This window comes from Sycon ciliatum, chromosome 3 (assembly GCF_964019385.1).
Source record: "Sycon ciliatum chromosome 3, ocSycCili1.1, whole genome shotgun sequence".
NCBI lineage: Eukaryota > Metazoa > Porifera > Calcarea > Leucosolenida > Sycettidae > Sycon > Sycon ciliatum.
In genome coordinates this window covers 25,766,324-25,782,922 of record NC_088645.1, presented here as the reverse complement: position 1 = coordinate 25,782,922, position 16,599 = coordinate 25,766,324, and the positions used below count along the sequence as shown (strand labels likewise).

Sequence of the window (16,599 nt, the reverse complement as noted above, 5' to 3'; positions counted from 1 at the left end):
AACGACTTGAATGCATGCAAATGGATTCATGAATCGATTCAAGTGTGTAATCGAACGCACTCACCGTTTGCAGCCAGGGGTACTACAATACAGTCAGACCTCGCTTATCCGGATCCCTCGCCATCCGGAAGAAAATCGCCCGTTACCAATTTACAGCATATGCCATGCATACATACAGTACATGTGTTCGATTGCCCGGTTCCCTCGCCTATCCGGATATTTTTGTGGAAAACGGATGTGTGCGGAAGCGAGGTCTGACTGTAGCTAACTCGCGATCGGAATTCACTGCACAAGTACACATGTGTGGCACGTGAAATTCAGACCGATGTGCTCTGTTAGAGGCACACGGGCCGATTTTATTGATGCCGCTACAGGTAAACAAGAGTGTATGAGCACTGCAGGCATTGTGGACAAGCAACTTTTGAATTCTGCAAGTGCACATCGCCATCAGTTCACCCAGCAACACTGCGCATGTAAACCAATGAGTGCGCAATTCCAGCATCGTGTCTGCAACAGCAGAACTTAACATCACTTGATAAACCCGTACACATTGTTTGCATCCAGTGCTTGATGCAGTGCTGCTCAATGAAATCCGATCGCTTGAGTCAAGTATTCACCGGGCGCTGTGCAACCCTATAGCCTACGTGACCTGCTACTGTGATCTTCACTCGTGCAGGGCGCAACGCTGACTCACTTGATCAGTTTTCATTGAGCAGCGCGGTAGATACAGGGTTGCACACAATCCTGCATGTTTTGGGTTCAACCCTCTGCTGGCCACTTCGCACTAGCTGTTTTCCAGCGTAACCTAACAGTTAATGAGCGATGTTACTGTAAGACCAGATATTTTAACGTGAATCTAAGTTAGCGATCTCCGGATTTTTGTAGGTTAGCGAAGTGAAATTCTAACAAATTCTTACAGTACGTGATGTGAAGTTCTGCCATCGCAGCACTGGACAGAGCTAGGTTGTGCGTGCAGTTGCAAAACCGAGCACAGTATACCACATATACCCATAGGTTGTCGGGTTCGTGAAGCAACCGGGCATGGTTAGTTTGAGTATGTGTCAAAGTTCTCCAGATACAGGTCCTCCATCGTTATAACGAGTCCGGTTAGTACAAAAAAACCATTGAACTTAGGCGAAACGGAAGGATTCATTGCAACCGAAGAGAGAAAGAACGGTGCAATCTACAAGAATCAAACCAATGACCTGATTGGTATAAGTGAAAAACAGCAAAAAAAGTATTACTTGTGGCATTGCACCATGCCGAGCCACAGTAGCACCCTCATAATAAAGTGGAGCATTTCGAAAAAAAGGTCAGATGCCATGTCAGTTTCAATCTCGATTTCTCCAGACCGCGTACATCCCCCTGCAACCATTCTGGTACTCAACAACATGCATTGCATTGTTCCGATGCCGGCGAATGCAGCTTCCGAGACAAATGAAGACGCACCAGACGATGGCAGATCGGGATCAAATAGAAGCATGTCCTGTAAAACCTGCTCTAACCGGACGCCCTTGGTGCAGGGTAAACACTGTCCTCATATGACAGGATTCCGCTTGATCCAGGGATGCATGTTCAATCCACAGCACTTCGGTGCATGACAATTTGTCCGGTCAATACAGGATTCCGCTTGGTACAGGGTGCGGCAAACATTCAGGTCTTACAGTGCTGCATCCTGCACGCGCTTGTCATCAGCGAGATGTAGTCGATGTACAGGCACCCGGCCCAGTAGTCTGTGCATTGCACACAGCATTCACTGCACTGTTGAATAGCAGGCGTTGAGTAATTATTTCTGGGGTGCTTCACCACAGCGTAGACGTAATCGGTGCAACGCGACTGGCCGCATGTTCACACGACACTAATGACTAGCGAAGTGCAGTGCCGGAGCGCTTTGATGTAGACTCGACATCCGTCGTCGTTACGAACTGGCGATTGGTGCACTGCAATATTGCCGGCGGTCTGATTCAGTGGCGGCCCGAGGTTGCAATGCCGTGAGTACATGTATATGTATGTCCACATGTTCCAGAGCGCTGAACACACACATGCCGGGTTTCAACCATAAGCTACCAACGGCGGGGACATCGGGAGCTCACATACATGATCAGTCAGATGATGTAGCGTAGCAACATGCCAGCCTCTGCTCTCCGGCAAACATTTCCACCGCCTCTGCCTCTACATCTGCGGCGGTTCTCGATTCTCGTGTCTTGGCTACAGGCAATACTAGAATAGCATGGCACAGGGCAGTACAGAGTCAGTGTGAACTGCTTCTTTCTCAAGCACATTCCAGTCCACCACCACCGTGCTCTGGCGCTACACGTACGATATTCAGACGGACGTCCATTGCACAACTAACGTCGTCAGACTACTAACAGCAGACCCCGATGTATTGTGCATGGTAACACACGACCAGCACCATCATTGAACCTGCACAATCGCCGCTTCATCTTCACGCTAGGCAACACACCTGGAAATTCCCTTTCACACTAGCTGCTCAGCGGCTGAGACACCAGATTCATGACCACGCTGCTTACAAGGACAGTTAATTACGTCTGCAAGCTGCAATGGATCTCATCCTTCATCCTACGCTTTGAAAGGCTTCATCTTCACGCTAGGCAACACACCTGGAAATTCCCTTTCACACTAGCTGCTCAGCGGCTGAGACACCAGATTCATGACCACGCTGCTTACAAGGACAGATATTACGTCTGCAAGCTGCAATGGATCTCATCCTTCATCCTACGCTTTGAAAGGCGCTGTGATTCATAGCAAATGGGCACATGCACAGACTGCAGTAATGTCGGGTGACACAGGTCTTTATCCTCCCACAAGTTCAGACTGGCATTGTAAAAACTGTCGTTTGGCCAGATCAGATCGGATCCGTGCTTGGTACACAAAAAAATAATCAAAATAGCTCAAAGAAATTATTTCCTGACCCCAACTGCTCGAAGTAGCGCCGCCATGTTAGTGGCTATGACAACACTGCGCTGCTGTGAGTCTGTGGCAGTTGATGAGTTCCCGCGCTGGCGAGCTCGAGCACTTGAACTGCCAACGCGGGCGACTGGTGCCATCCGCGCGCGTCTCTGGAGTTTTTTTGCGTGACAGTCGCGATGGTCGCGTTGTTTACGCGACTTGCGCTTGTTCGTGGTGTTGACGCACTCTTTGGTGCGTCGCGCCGCGCGACAGCTCTGGTATTTGGCGTCACGCAGACTGAAGTCGAGCTGGCGGAACCACGTTGGAGCGTCTGTTCGCTTCCATCCGTGATAATGTTGAGTTCCTACTGATTTCGCGCATTGTTGGTTCAAGATTGTAGCCATGTATTTGTTGGTAGAATGATTTGGTGAGTTTTTGTTGCAATTCAACGCCCGCTTTTGGCGACATCTGGAACAAAATCGAGCTAACAAGGAACGGAGGTGACCGTTTCATAGTCTGAAAGATTTCAGGCTCATGGAAAAAGGGCTGGAAAAGCACAATCATGGTGGAGTGTGTGTGGTTGTTCGCGCTGCCCTTGCCGATGAACTCAGCGTAGCAGCAGGGAGGATGGATAAACAACAGGAGTTCCCAAGTATCGGCAGCCTCTCAGACGGTAAGAGCCAGAGCGTACTGTACGTGTTTGTGAAAGATAGGTAGTAGAATCTACGTGCGCCGCCGAATGTGTTTGATACATTGGAATCACCTACCCGCAGCTAAGCTAATCTGCTGGTAGCTGCAAGTGCAGTTGCGGCGTGCAGCGCACAGGTGTCTCCGTATCCATGTGTGCTGTGAGGTTACTAGTAGTTCGTTGTCGTAGCTGTACGTACGTGGAGAGGTGGCGTGTCCTCTTCGTTTGTGATATTCCTGTCCGGGTGTGGACCAGTCGCGCGCGTGCACGGAGAACACTCTACACGGAATACAGTATTGACTATTGTGTCTGTGCTGTCCGGTGGCGGAACCTATGCGTGACCAGGTGACTAGTACAGTAGTAGCAGTGAGCGTGATGCGTGCGTCCGTGCATCGATGCGGGCCTGCCTAGCGCCTGAGATCGAGAGTCCGCTGAGCTGAATGAGCTCAGGCCACCGAGTGCATGGGAACTCCGCGCTGCGGACACGCCTCTGCTGCTTGCCAGCTGTCACAGAAAACAGCGGACTCTAGTAATAGTTCCTAGGAACGCCAGGAGGAAAGCAGGCAAAGAAGTGCAAACAGGGATTGCACGGCAGCACTGATCACCACCGCAGGCATGCGTAATAGAGTCGGCAAGTGTCCGGTGTGCTTCTCTGAGACTAGTTGCGGAAGCGTACTAATACTCGTACCATGGTATTACTGCATTCGTGATCGATGATCTCACGTTTTTTTAGTACTTGTTCGACTGTACCATAATGCCATTGTGTCATGTACTGAGTCTGTGTTGCTGCTATGCAGCTGCACGCCAGGCTAGATCGACCTGTGTGCATGACCTATGCATGACTTGTACTTGATTGTACGTGTCCAAGTGAAAAAGTGCAACTGCAAGGATGCGAAAGTCAGTTCTGAGAGCTGGAGCGTGACCACTGCAGGTGACGCCAGAGCACGACGTGTTTTTACTTTTAGGCAACTGGCACTGGCTGGGCTGCATGGGATGCGTCGTGCTCGTGCTCAGAGCTGGTGTTGTCAACCTGTCACCTCTTGGCAGTCTTGGCTTTAGAAAAAATGCTGCTGGCCTTCCGACCTGTTCACACACCCCACACTACTGTCACTAGGGTACCACTGTGACTTGCCTGAACCGTCTAACTAATGCACTACTACTACAAATGACAATTTTAATGTACATGACTGATGTTGCAAGAACTAGGCCTAGGACTAGTAGGAGTATGCTATGGCCCCAGAGCTACAAGTACTACACTCAGTACAGTACTAGTCACTAGTTAGTAGTAGCTGGTGCATGCATGTACTACTAGTAGTAGCTGGTGCAGGTAGCTCCAAACTGGCCAAAGCCATAAATCAGTTCTTGTTGGACTGAGTTCTGACCTGGTCCAGCTGGTGCAACTGCTTGTCACAAAGTCAATGATGGCATGTCCAGCAACTAGACTTACTATTGTACAGTGCAGTATTAGTTACTACTAGTACTAGTAGTAGTATGTCTTACTACAACCAAGTCCCATCGGCCCACTATTACTACTAAAGACTATAGTCTGTTTCAAAAAGATTTACAATCAGGTTTGGGTCTTAAAAAGTATGAAGATAAGGGAAATTTGGACAACAAAGTACATAGAATGGCTTGTTAGGACACGGCAAATTGTTCTGTGAAGGTTTCGGAACAATTGGACCAACCGTTAAGGAGTTAGAATTTCGGCCAGGTTTCCGGCCTTTTCCCATGGTTTACAATTTGCCCAGGAAGCCAGTATCGATTTTTTATCAAAACCCACGATTTATCCTTTCCTTTTTGGCCTTGTGGTTATGAATGCTGTCTGCTGACCATGAAGTTGTGAGTTCAAATCCCAACCTATCCTCAAGTCAAACTTTTTTTTCATTGTTTTGGTGATCAAGCTGGTACAAGACAAAGAAGATGGCTGCACCAAACGACTTGTTGTTGGAGGTCGCGCTTCCTGCCGAACTGACTGACACTTGACTGGCTCACGCCATGTGAACACACCCACAACACTGCAATGGCGTGAGTGAATATGGAAGTCATCGCGCTGTAGCTTTTTGAGATTTATTTTTAGTATTTCAAGATCGCCAATTTATTTGAATTTAGCAGTCAACGCCGTCTTCTAAGTTCTATCAGCGTTCACAAGCGTCTGTTTTTCTCAAAATGTCGTCGAAGTCACACGGATAGCTTTGCCAAGTCATGGCCTTGGGAATGAGTCCGTGTCGATGTCGTTTTCGTCACACGGTGAGTGAATTGCATCGCAGCTCAAAGAAACTATTTTGGTCACAAAACGGATTGGGACACATGCCGCTCGTCAACATTTACAACACTTTCGTTTAGACATGTCCTCTCTGACTCCATTATCGATAGGATGAAGAACTCGTTTGTTGTAAACCAGGGAGCCCTACACATATGTGTAGGGCTCCCTGTTGTAAACCAGACGTACGTCCATGACTGTGTCAACGTGAGTGAGTTGTCATTTTTCCTGCTTTCGCGCGGAATATTTCTTCGAGTTCACAGTGAGTTTTTCCAGGCAGCGCTCGAGTGCTCATACGGTAAGACGCCAAACTCCGCGGGCGATCGCCAGGATTGTAAATCTTTTTGAAACGGACTGTAAGTGACTTGCAGAGCTATCTGCACTGGTGAGCCCCAACAGTGCTAGGGGAAGTCCCACTAGCATTGCTTTGTGGAAAGACAAGACTTAGTGATGGTTCATTGAGCTGAAGCATATTCAGGCAGTGCTTGATCTTGAAGATGTTCTAAACAATTGGTCATTATGGCTAATTTTGCTTCTGCAGAAAGGTCACGGCCTGCCATGATGACTCCTAGTACAAATAGTTGGAGCCGAGTTAGTTACACCTGCGATTGGGTCTGCTTGTACAGCAGAATAGCAGAGTCAGCTGATGTTCACTCAGGCTGACTTGGCACTCTGATGCATGCTGAGGCTAGGTGACTGAGACAAGGTCCACTTAGGGCCACTCAAAATGACTAAACTCACACTTGACTCAGGGTCATTCATGCCAAGAATCATGGTGCCTTGCAGTGAACACAGTCAGAGCTCAGGCAGGGCTTTCAACGAAGAATCTAGGCCGAGTAGAGATGTGTGTCATGCAGTGTTGCTTGCCTGTATGAGTCACCACCATTGCTATGCCCCACACTGACCGTGTCATAGGGTGATCTCTTGTGTGGAGCTGCTTACACTGGTGTGCCGTGGAGACTGTCAGAGTTCCAGTTCAGATCAGTGACTCAGAGTTAGTATGTGACCAGACTGGGAGTTTTCGTGGTGATGCTCCACTAACTTTACTCTAGTGACTTTACTCTAGTGACTGGGCGCCATGCTCAAGTTATAATATCCCACCACCACAAGTACTGGGCGCTCTGCTAAAGTTAGTACTAACATCCCGAAGCAGTAGTGGCTATGTCTGAGGAGATTGCGACTTTGCTATGGCACTGCTAGTTTGTGCGGACGGACTAGCGGAAATGCCTGAGATCATGGGTTTTCAGTTCCAGTTGTTGACATTGAACTGACTGTGTGGAGTATAGAGTGCTGGAAGTCAGCAGCAATGGTTGTGTTGCGGTGACTGCGGGTGTAACGTGTTGTGTCTATGGTTGGATGCTGCTGAGAGTGCTTTGCCACTGCAGCAGTGGCTAGTGTTCTGCATGCGCAGGCACGGTGCATGGAGATATGTCCATTACACACCAACAACAGCAAAGACACACACACACACACACACGCACGCACCATGTACCCACAGGGCCTAGGAAAATTGGATGTCAGAAGTTAATGATGTGCTGGCGTCATAGACACAATGTCTAAGCAGGCGTGACAGGCCTTTTAATAAAAACGCCAGGCACTCAGGAAAGGCTCTCTGTTCACTACCTCTTGTACCATCATGCAGATGTACCCATCTGCTGATGATGGGTTTGGCCGTAGTGACTCGTGCATCTACTTATTGTTCTATGGTGTTCTATGGTGTAGTGATCTATGGTGTAGTGATCAAGTGGGGGCACAGACCGTATCAGCCAGGAAACAGTCATTGTGAAGCAGGAACTTGCTCTTGGCGATGAGTGTGTTTTGGACTTCCGACTCTGAGGCGGTTTTGTGTTTCAATGGATGGGCGAAGGTGTAGGGTGAGATGATAGCTGTGTGCTGGTTTGGCAGTGCTGATGCTATCAGTTCTGACCTTCGGAGTTTATCATATTTTGTATGAAAACCGGTCCAGCCTGTCTGCTTACTAATATACCAGGAGGCGAAACTGCAGATATGCCAGGCCTGACCTCATCCAATTCAAACTATAATTATATCATGTATGCAGATTAAACTCAGATGGAGAGCCAAGGATAACAACAATTTTAAAAAAGAGGACCAAAGGTTTACAAATTATCGTGTATTTTTAAAAACTTTCGTGGCCATCTAGAGTTGATACTTGTAGTCCAGACACGACAGTGTGTGTAATGTAGGTGGGGAGATAAGCCTGGACGTCCGTGGGTGAAAACGAATTCTTTCGTGACAAAAAAACGCAAAAGCTCCGGTTTGGTCTTTATCGCGTTTTGAATTGGAGCCCTTCAAATGTAAATGTACGTGCACTGTCTGCGGGTGGATTCTGCAGACACAGGACACGGGGCGGCTGGGAGTGTAGTTTGCAGGCCATTCATCATGCTAATCCCTGTTAGGCCTATGGCGTGTGCACTGGTGCACACACACACACACACACACACACACACACACACACACACACACACACACACACACGGCAATGTGACACAATGCCAGGCCTGGACTACAGCGTGTGGTCACGCTGCATGTCACTGCAGCCTGTCATCACGCACAGCACAGACAGAGAGAGCTAGAGAGAGAGAGAGAGAGAGAGAGAGAGAGAGAGAGAGAGAGAGAGAGAGAGAGAGAGAGAGAGAGAGAGAGAGAGAGAGAGAGAGAGAGAGAGAGAGAGAGAGAGAGAGAGAGAGCTGTGCCTGCGTAGACACAACTCTGACACATCCCTGCTGGCTGCATGGACGCCTCTGGACGCTAGCAACATGGTGGACAGGCGCACACGCGTGCTCTCCTTTCCTCTCTGAAGTGTACACGCGTATAAAAGCGTTGGCAGCCATGCAGTGTGCGTGCTGGAATCTGTTACCAAAAATACACCTGCTGCAAGACAGCTAACTCGGCATGTTGACGACATGAGGTTTGTGTGTGTGTGTGTGCCATGTGTGTTCAAAGTTCAAACACCGCTCTTTGGGACCGTATTTGGTCAAGTCCCGTTCTGTCAGTGGCATGCCATGTGACCATAGAGCTGTCAGCCTATAGCTTGACGCCAAACTTTGCCGCCCGCCTGTCTTGTGAAGAAACGCGCGACATCGTCACGATGTGTGTCTGTAAAGATGGCGTCTCGCAAGTGTTTGTGTATAGTGGGGGGGGGGGGGGGGAGGTGATTCGTAGTTTCGTTGTAAGGGTGTCGCGTTCGAATGAATTTGCTCTTTGTTGTTCACTGGAATGGGGTTTATGCATAAAACATGGCCGCCACCTTCCTGAGGGGCAACTTGTCACCTATTTGGCAGGTACAGCCAGTTGTAGTACATTTGTGGGTATGAACGTACACAGTTTATGACCTTTGATGCAGGATTGGTATCACAGTGTGTACCGTTTTAGTGGACTTGCCCCTCAAGATCGAATGGCGGGAGTATTATGCATAAACTTGCCAATATTATTGTATCTGGAGTGGCCTAGGGTCCGATATCACTCTACTTTCCCCTGTCTGTTCTAATAGATATGCCCTGGTAGTTAATTTCTAGGCCCTGAAATACCGCTCTGTCGTCCGTTGGCGGTAACTAAACGTGCTTTTATTAGGGGCTAAACAGTCGGAATTCGCAGTACTCATTCGTTGGCATATTATGACAACAGAATTATTACGTCTGTTGCCGCCTTGAGGGAAATTGATCACCTCGAAAAGCAATGCTGACAGCGTATATTGGTTTGTCCTTATCTGCAAAAGAGAGAGAGAGCGTACATGATATCAACACTACTTTACAGATCTCACCGAGTACCTTGATGGGTTGACCGTTCTTCAGCCTGCCAAAAATGAACTAGGCATATTTCGATAATTATCCACTGGCCAATGTAGGTGGCTAGTTTGATTAGCACCGGCAATGTTCCCTCCTCTAGCTCTCGACTTCAAGCCGTGAAAGCCACCCCCTAAGGCAGCTTACCGTAGAGTCGAACTGTGATACCGCCCATGTGTAACAGGCCTTCAACAGCCTCTCACTCTCTATCTCTCTTCGTCCCTATCTGTATCAATACAAGGACTGCGGGATTCAATTAGGTGATAGTTGTCTCTAACCAGTTTAGTTGGTGGTGAGGCACGCAGGGGAGGCGGTCTTGGTATAACGCCTGGTCACCCAATGCTGTCGGTCTCTCAGACACTTTAGTAAACTAATTAATATACTAGATCTAGAGCGAATATCTCAGTGGCCTTGTCTCTAAGGGAACCGCGGTGTTTTTTAAACTTTTTTCTTTCTTTTTGCACATTGTAACGGTGTGAACCCTGTATAAGTGTTTCGGCTTGTGGAAAGCAGAGCTGCGTGAGACGTTGCACTTTTTCAGAATATAACGACTTGAGTAGGTTTGACATACTAGTGTATATGTTACTCTCAGGAGACAAATTTGTTCCGTAGATTCCACGTGTTTGCTTGTGTCCTGACCTTGTCGGGGAGGAGGGGTTGCTTTGTACAAGCCGGTCACCAGGCAAAGTTGCTATTGTCATCAGGGCTACGTTCTGGGTCTAGTTGTGTGTGGGTTTCCGTAGTGTAGTGGTTATCACGTGTGCTTCACACGCACAAGGTCCTCGGTTCGAACCCGAGCGGAAACATTTTTTTCTTCTTTTCAGCAATCAATATTATATAATTTACTCCACACTCCCTCAAATTCAGCTTGATCATTACATGGTTTTGCTTCCCTCATTGACAAGAGTTGTGTTTCTTTTCAATCATCTTTTGTGGAAGTGTGAGTTTTCCATCATGTTTGGTCTCTCAAACCTTGTCCATCCTGATCAGTAATATGTGTTGGAAGATCATTGTTTTGAAGAAAAGTTGGAAAGAAGCTAAGAAGCTTGAGCATCTGCTCTGCATTGTGAGTTGATTGACACAGTCAGTGTGTTTGTAGAGACCCCCTGGTAGGGCACTGTGATGTAGCCAGCATTTCTTTCCGTTTTCCCAGCTAGGGCACCTGTGCTGGGTTGGTTCCTTCCCGCTGGCAAAACATCCTATCCTTTTTCTGTGAAAGCCCCTCAAGAAACCGATATCCCACAAGTGTCCCCATACTAGATTATATCAAATTCCGCCACATTCTCCATCACCTGCTGTATAGGGTAATGGTATTCACGTGAGCTTTTAGTGCATAACTTTGCAGGTTCGAGACCTGCGGGATGCTTTTTTTTCTTTCTTTTTTTTTCTTCATTTCTGGCAATCTTCAAGCCCACATGCAAAGCGCAGTTGGAGGTTCAAACCCCACTTGAGCTGAACCCCCATTGCGATTCTTTTTTTTTCTTAGATTAGCTCGAACAGCATCCAAGGAATGCCTGTCTCCTTGTGTTTGCTAATTTCTCAGCGCACCATACCAGTACTTCACTTTAGGTTTTTTTTTATAGGTATGTGTGTGTGTAATGTGTTCAACAGCTCTTGTTGATAACTGTGAACACAAGAGTGGGTCTGAAGACAGAGATGTTAACAAAATTGTTTTTTTTTGGGATACATGTGTTTGTCATCAGTATGGCCTCTTTGAGACACATGCCTGCTACTGTACCGGAAGAGGGAACAAGCAGTACATGGTGGCAAGGGGGTAGGGGGGAGTAGTGGCTGCATACTACATGTACTACTAGTAGCCAGTACATGTACTGGTGTGTAGCAATGCAAGAGTCTGACTCTCATTTATTTATTTATTTATTTTATTCCAAGCAATACATGGCTGGGGTAGCCAATGATCACTTTGCGTGGTGATTGCAGGGTTTTTATAGCCAACCACGGCTATGCGGGCGCCTGGACCTTTCAAAGGTGCTCACCAACTGACCTTTGAATCAGGTACAAATTCCTTTCACATCTGAAAGCCCCGCTGTAGCCAGTGATTCTTCGCCTGCCAACCTTCCCCAAGTATCAAGCTGTATGTGTGTATGTGCAGAACAACTGGTACCTTGATTGCATGTGGGTGTTTCCGTAGTGTAGTGGTTATCACGTGTGCTTCACACGCACAAGGTCCTCGGTTCGAACCCGAGCGGAAACTTTTTTTAACCCTTTTTCATGTAAGCACACACAGCTTCTCGTTTGCCCCCTCCCTCACGTTTCGGAGTTTTTTTTATTGCTTACTCCTTCTGCCCCCCCCCCCCCCCCACGTTTAGGAGTATTGACTGTGTGTACTTTTGCCCCCCCCCCCCCCCGCGTTTAGGAGTCTTGACTGTGTACTCCTTCGCCCCCTGTTTAGGAGTCTTGACTGCGTACTTTTGCTCCCCCCCCCCCCCCCCCATGTTTAGGAGTCTTGACTGCGTACTTTTGCTCCCCCCCCCATGTTTAAGAGTCTTGACTGCGTACTTTTGCTCCCCCCCCCCCCCCCCCATGTTTAGGAGTCTTGACTGCGTACTTTTGCTCCCCCCCCCCCCCTCCCATGTTTAGGGGTCTTGACTGCGTACTTTTGCTCCCCCCCCCCCCCCCATGTTTAGGACTTCTTGACTGCGTACTTTTGCTCCCCCCCCCCCCCATGTTTAGGAGTCTTGACTGCGTACTTTTGCTCTCCCCCCCCCCCCCCATGTTTAGGAGTCTTGACTGCGTACTTTTGCTCCCCCCCCCCCCCCCCCCCATGTTTAGGAGTCTTGACCGTGAACGTTTCCCCCCCCCCCCATGTTTAGGTCTTGACTGTGTACTTTTGCCCCCCCCCCCATGTATAGGAGTCTTGACTGTTTCCTCCCCCCCATGCCTGAGTCTTGACTACTCCACACTCCCTCAAATTCAGCTTGATCCGTACATGGTTTTGCTTCCTTCATTGTTTCTTTTCAATAATATTTTGTGGAAGTTTGGGTTTTCCATCACGTTTGGTCTCTCAAACCTTGTCCATCCTGATCAGTAATATGTGTTGGAAGATCATTGTTTTGAAGAAAAGTTGGAAAGAAGCTAGGAAGCCTGCTCTGCATTGTGAGTTGATTGACACAGTCAGTGTGTTTGTAGGGCACTGTGATGTAGCCAGCATTTCTTTCCGTTTTCCCAGTTAGGGCACCTGTGCTGGGTTGGTTCTTTCCTGCTGGCAAAGCATCCTGTATCCTTTGCTGTGAAAGCCCCTCAAGAAAACCGATATCCACAAGTATGCCCATACTAAATTAGATCAAATTCCGCCACATTTTCAATCACCTGCTGTATAGGGTAATGGTATTCACGTGAGCTTTTAGTGCATAACTTTGCAGGTTCGAGACCTGCGGAATGCTTTTTTTCTTTCTTTTTTTCTTCATTTCTGGCAATCTTCAAGCCCACATGCAAAGCGCAGTTGGAGGTTCAAACCCCACTTGAGCTGAACCCCCATTGCGATTCTTTTTTTTTCTTAGATTGGCTCGAACAGCATCCAAGGAATGCCTGTCTCCTTGTGTTTGCTGATTTCCCAGCGCACCATACCAGTACTTCACTTTAGGTTTTTTTTATAGGTATGTGTGTGTGTGTGGGGGGGGGGGGGGGGGGGGTCTAATGTGTTCAACTGTGGTGACAGCTCTTGTTGATAACTGTGAACACAGGAGGGGGTCTGAGAACAGAGATGTTAACGTGGCAGGGGGGGGGGGGGGGGGGGGGGGGGAGTAGTGGCTGCACTAGTAGCCAGTACATGTACTGGTGTGTAGCAATGCAAGAGTCTGACTCTCATTTATTTATTTTATTCCAAGCAATACGTGGCTGGGGTAGCCAATGATCACTTTGCGTGGTGATTGCAGGGTTTTTATAGCCAACCACGGCTATACGGGCGCCTGGACCTTTCAAGGGTGCTCACCAACTGACCTTTGAATCAGGTACAAATTCCTTTCACATCTGAAAGCCCCACTGTAGCCAGTGATTCTTCGCCTGCCCACCGTGACAGTGCCTGATACCACAACGAGCGGAGGTTCTCTACAACGAGGTCAAAATGAGGTTGTGCTGGCAACCTAGGCATCACGACATACGATCGATCATCAGGGAAAAACTCACGTGATTTATTTAATTTAATTTTTTATTCTTATTGATTTTTACTAGTGATGATCGCATGGCATGAAATTGAGATGCATGCCTACTCCAAAAGCAAGTCCTCGTTCCGACTTCTTTGTAAAGTTCGAAATGTCTCTTGTAGCGCAGCAACAGGCGGACACACTTTACACGACATAGGAACATGGCCTCACATACAAAGTGAGCACGTACTACATGTGCCCAACCTTCCCCAAGTATCAAGCTGTATGTATGTGCAGAACAACTGGTACCTTGATTGCATGTGGGTGTTTCCGTAGTGTAGTGGTTATCACGTGTGCTTCACACGCACAAGGTCCTCGGTTCGAACCCGAGCGGAAACATTTTTTAACCTTTTTTTCATGTAAGCAAGCACACACAGCTTCTCGTTTGCCCCCTCCCCTCACGTTTAGGGTTTTTTTTTATTGCTTACTCCTTCTGCCCCCCCCCCCCCCCCCCCCACCTGCGTTTAGGAGTCTTGAGTGTGTACTCCCCCCCACCCCCTGTTTAGGAGTCTTTGACTGCGTACTTTTGCCCCCCCCCCCCCCCCTCCACGTTTAGGAGTCTTGAACGTGAACATCCCCCCCCCCCACGTTTAGGAGTCTTGACCGTGAACCTTTGCCCCCCCCCCCTGTTTAGGAGTCTTGACTGCGTACTTTTGTCCCCCCCCCCATGTTTAGGAGTCTTGACTGTGTACTTTTGCCCCCCCCCCCCCCCCATGTATAGGAGTCTTGACTGTTTCCTCCCCCCCCCCCCCCCCCCACGTTTAGGAGTCTTGACTGTGAACTTTGTCCCCCATGTTTACTTACGAGGAGTCTTGACGACGTAATGTTGCCCCCCCCCCCCCCCCTGCGTTTAGGAGTCTTGAGTGGGTACTCCCCGCCCCCTGTTTAGGAGTCTTTGACTGCGTACCCCCCCCCCCCCCCCCACACAGACACGTTTAGGAGTCTTGAACGTGAACATCCCCCCCCCCCCCCCCCCTGTTTAGGAGTCTTGACTGCGTACTTTTGCCCCCCCCCACGTTTAGGAGTCTTGACCGTGAAATTTTGCCCCCCCCCATGTTTAGGAGTCTTGACTGTGTACTTTTGCCCCCCCCCCCCCACTTTTAGGACTTCTGCCCCCCCCCCATGTATAGGAGTCTTGACTGTACTTTTGCTCCCCCCCCCCCCCCAAACACACATACACACACCACACACTATTTGCAGCATCGAAATGCGATGATTTGGTCTCTAAATTTTGAAACCTTCCGCGAGAGGACGCCCAGAGGGATTGTTGATGTTTTACATTTGACGTTGTTTTTTTGCATATCAGATATGTGGTAAACCTCTGCTATGCTCTAATGCAACGGTAGATAGCCGGACCACACAGCAGGAGCAAAACTACACCTGTTGATGATGATACGGATTCATATTTACCGTTCCGATGATTGTCTTCTTCAGAGTGATAAAGGTTCTTTAAAAAGTCAACTTGAAGACTAGTTCTGCTCCTTGTGTGTGCGTGTGTGTGCGCGTGTGCGTGCGCGCGCATGTGTGTGCGTGCGTGCGTGTGTGTATTGCAGTAGCACAACCCAGCCCACACATCTCGTATCATCAGCAACTGTCATCGTCCCTACGCCCGGTCTATCAGGCCAGACCGCCGCACAGAAACCATCCTACAGCAAGCCTTCGCGCGACACATTCAACCGCAGCCATGGTCAACAGTAAGTCATCGCAAACCAGAGAGTTTTTCTAAGTACTCTCATATCGCGGTTATCCGGACCCCGAAATTACAGGCACTTTATTTCTCGGGGCACCCTTTGGGTGAGTTTCAGTGGAAATACCGTAAAATTCCGTTAATAAGCCCCGGGCGTATACTTTGCAGAGCGTCAAAAACCGGGCGTATATTTGGGCATGGGCTTATTTTAGGGCATGGGCGTTATTTCGGACGCAATCTGCAGAAGATCAATCTATCAGCAACCCACTAGTTGGCAGGCGACATGTTTTGCTACATTTTTTGGCAGTTTGCTACATTCCAACGGAACATCGCTGTCCTCGCGCGCCGTGACAGTGTTGAGTTCTGCACTGTGCTGCGTGCAGTTGGATGGCACGCACTCGATCTACAACTGTTCTACAGTTTGTACGCGAACGCACGCTCGCGCGCTGGTCATTTTGAGTCCACTTTACGCCCTGGGCTTATTTCGGGCATGGGCGCTAAAACGGACTTGACGTGTACACCGCCTAAAACTGGGCTTATTATCGGACATGGGCGTTATTTAGGGTGGGCTTATTTGCGGAATTTTACGGTATTACTACTCTGTTGTCATGCGCGGTTGAGTCACCGTATATACATTGGTATGCGGTGCTTGATGGAGTTCTAGCCTGGTCGCTCTTTGGCACTCCGTTCTTCGGTGCCCGACGGTACTGTAGTGAAAGAGAATTGGGATATTGACTGAGAATTAGGTGATGTTGAGTATAGTGTAAGAGTGAGACATGGGATGAGGAGGATGGGGCAGAATTTGAAAGCTGTCCGCAGGCATGGAAACTGGAAAAGACGGCAAGCCCTGCCGTGCGTACGGGAAACCTGTACATGCGCCAGCAGGGGGTTCTTGCCAGGTAAAAATTATAGGGATGGGGAGGGGGGGGGGGGGGGGGCTGGCAGGGAAACATTTTCTTTGAATGGCATGAAAAAGCACAAAGTGCCCACGGACTACATGCAGAGTTGAGAGAAGGAGCGATCAGAATGAAGGGTTAGGAGCCGGGCTAATCGGCAAGCGTTGACGGGGGTGTCCACGGAGTGCTTACAGA

At 48.7% G+C, this 16,599-nt stretch overlaps 1 protein-coding gene and 3 non-coding genes across 18 annotated transcripts in view; all 4 read left to right on the top strand.

Annotated features, from left to right (window-relative positions):
* Positions 1–16,599, top strand: part of LOC135811911 (AT-rich interactive domain-containing protein 1A-like) — a 67,832-nt gene that overhangs the window by 33,059 nt on the left and 18,174 nt on the right. For all 15 annotated transcript variants that reach the window (XM_065325169.1, XM_065325176.1, XM_065325173.1 and 12 more), the window contains one exon: positions 15,375–15,515. In XM_065325169.1, coding sequence (XP_065181241.1) covers positions 15,375–15,515 — 141 coding nt within the window. The remainder of the gene's footprint in view (positions 1–15,374; positions 15,516–16,599) is intronic.
* On the top strand, positions 10,395–10,467 carry Trnav-cac (transfer RNA valine (anticodon CAC)). The gene has a single exon. It is a non-coding gene; the product is annotated as a tRNA-Val (tRNA).
* On the top strand, positions 11,801–11,873 carry Trnav-cac (transfer RNA valine (anticodon CAC)). Its single transcript has one exon. It is a non-coding gene; the product is annotated as a tRNA-Val (tRNA).
* Positions 14,088–14,160, top strand: Trnav-cac (transfer RNA valine (anticodon CAC)). Its single transcript has one exon. It is a non-coding gene; the product is annotated as a tRNA-Val (tRNA).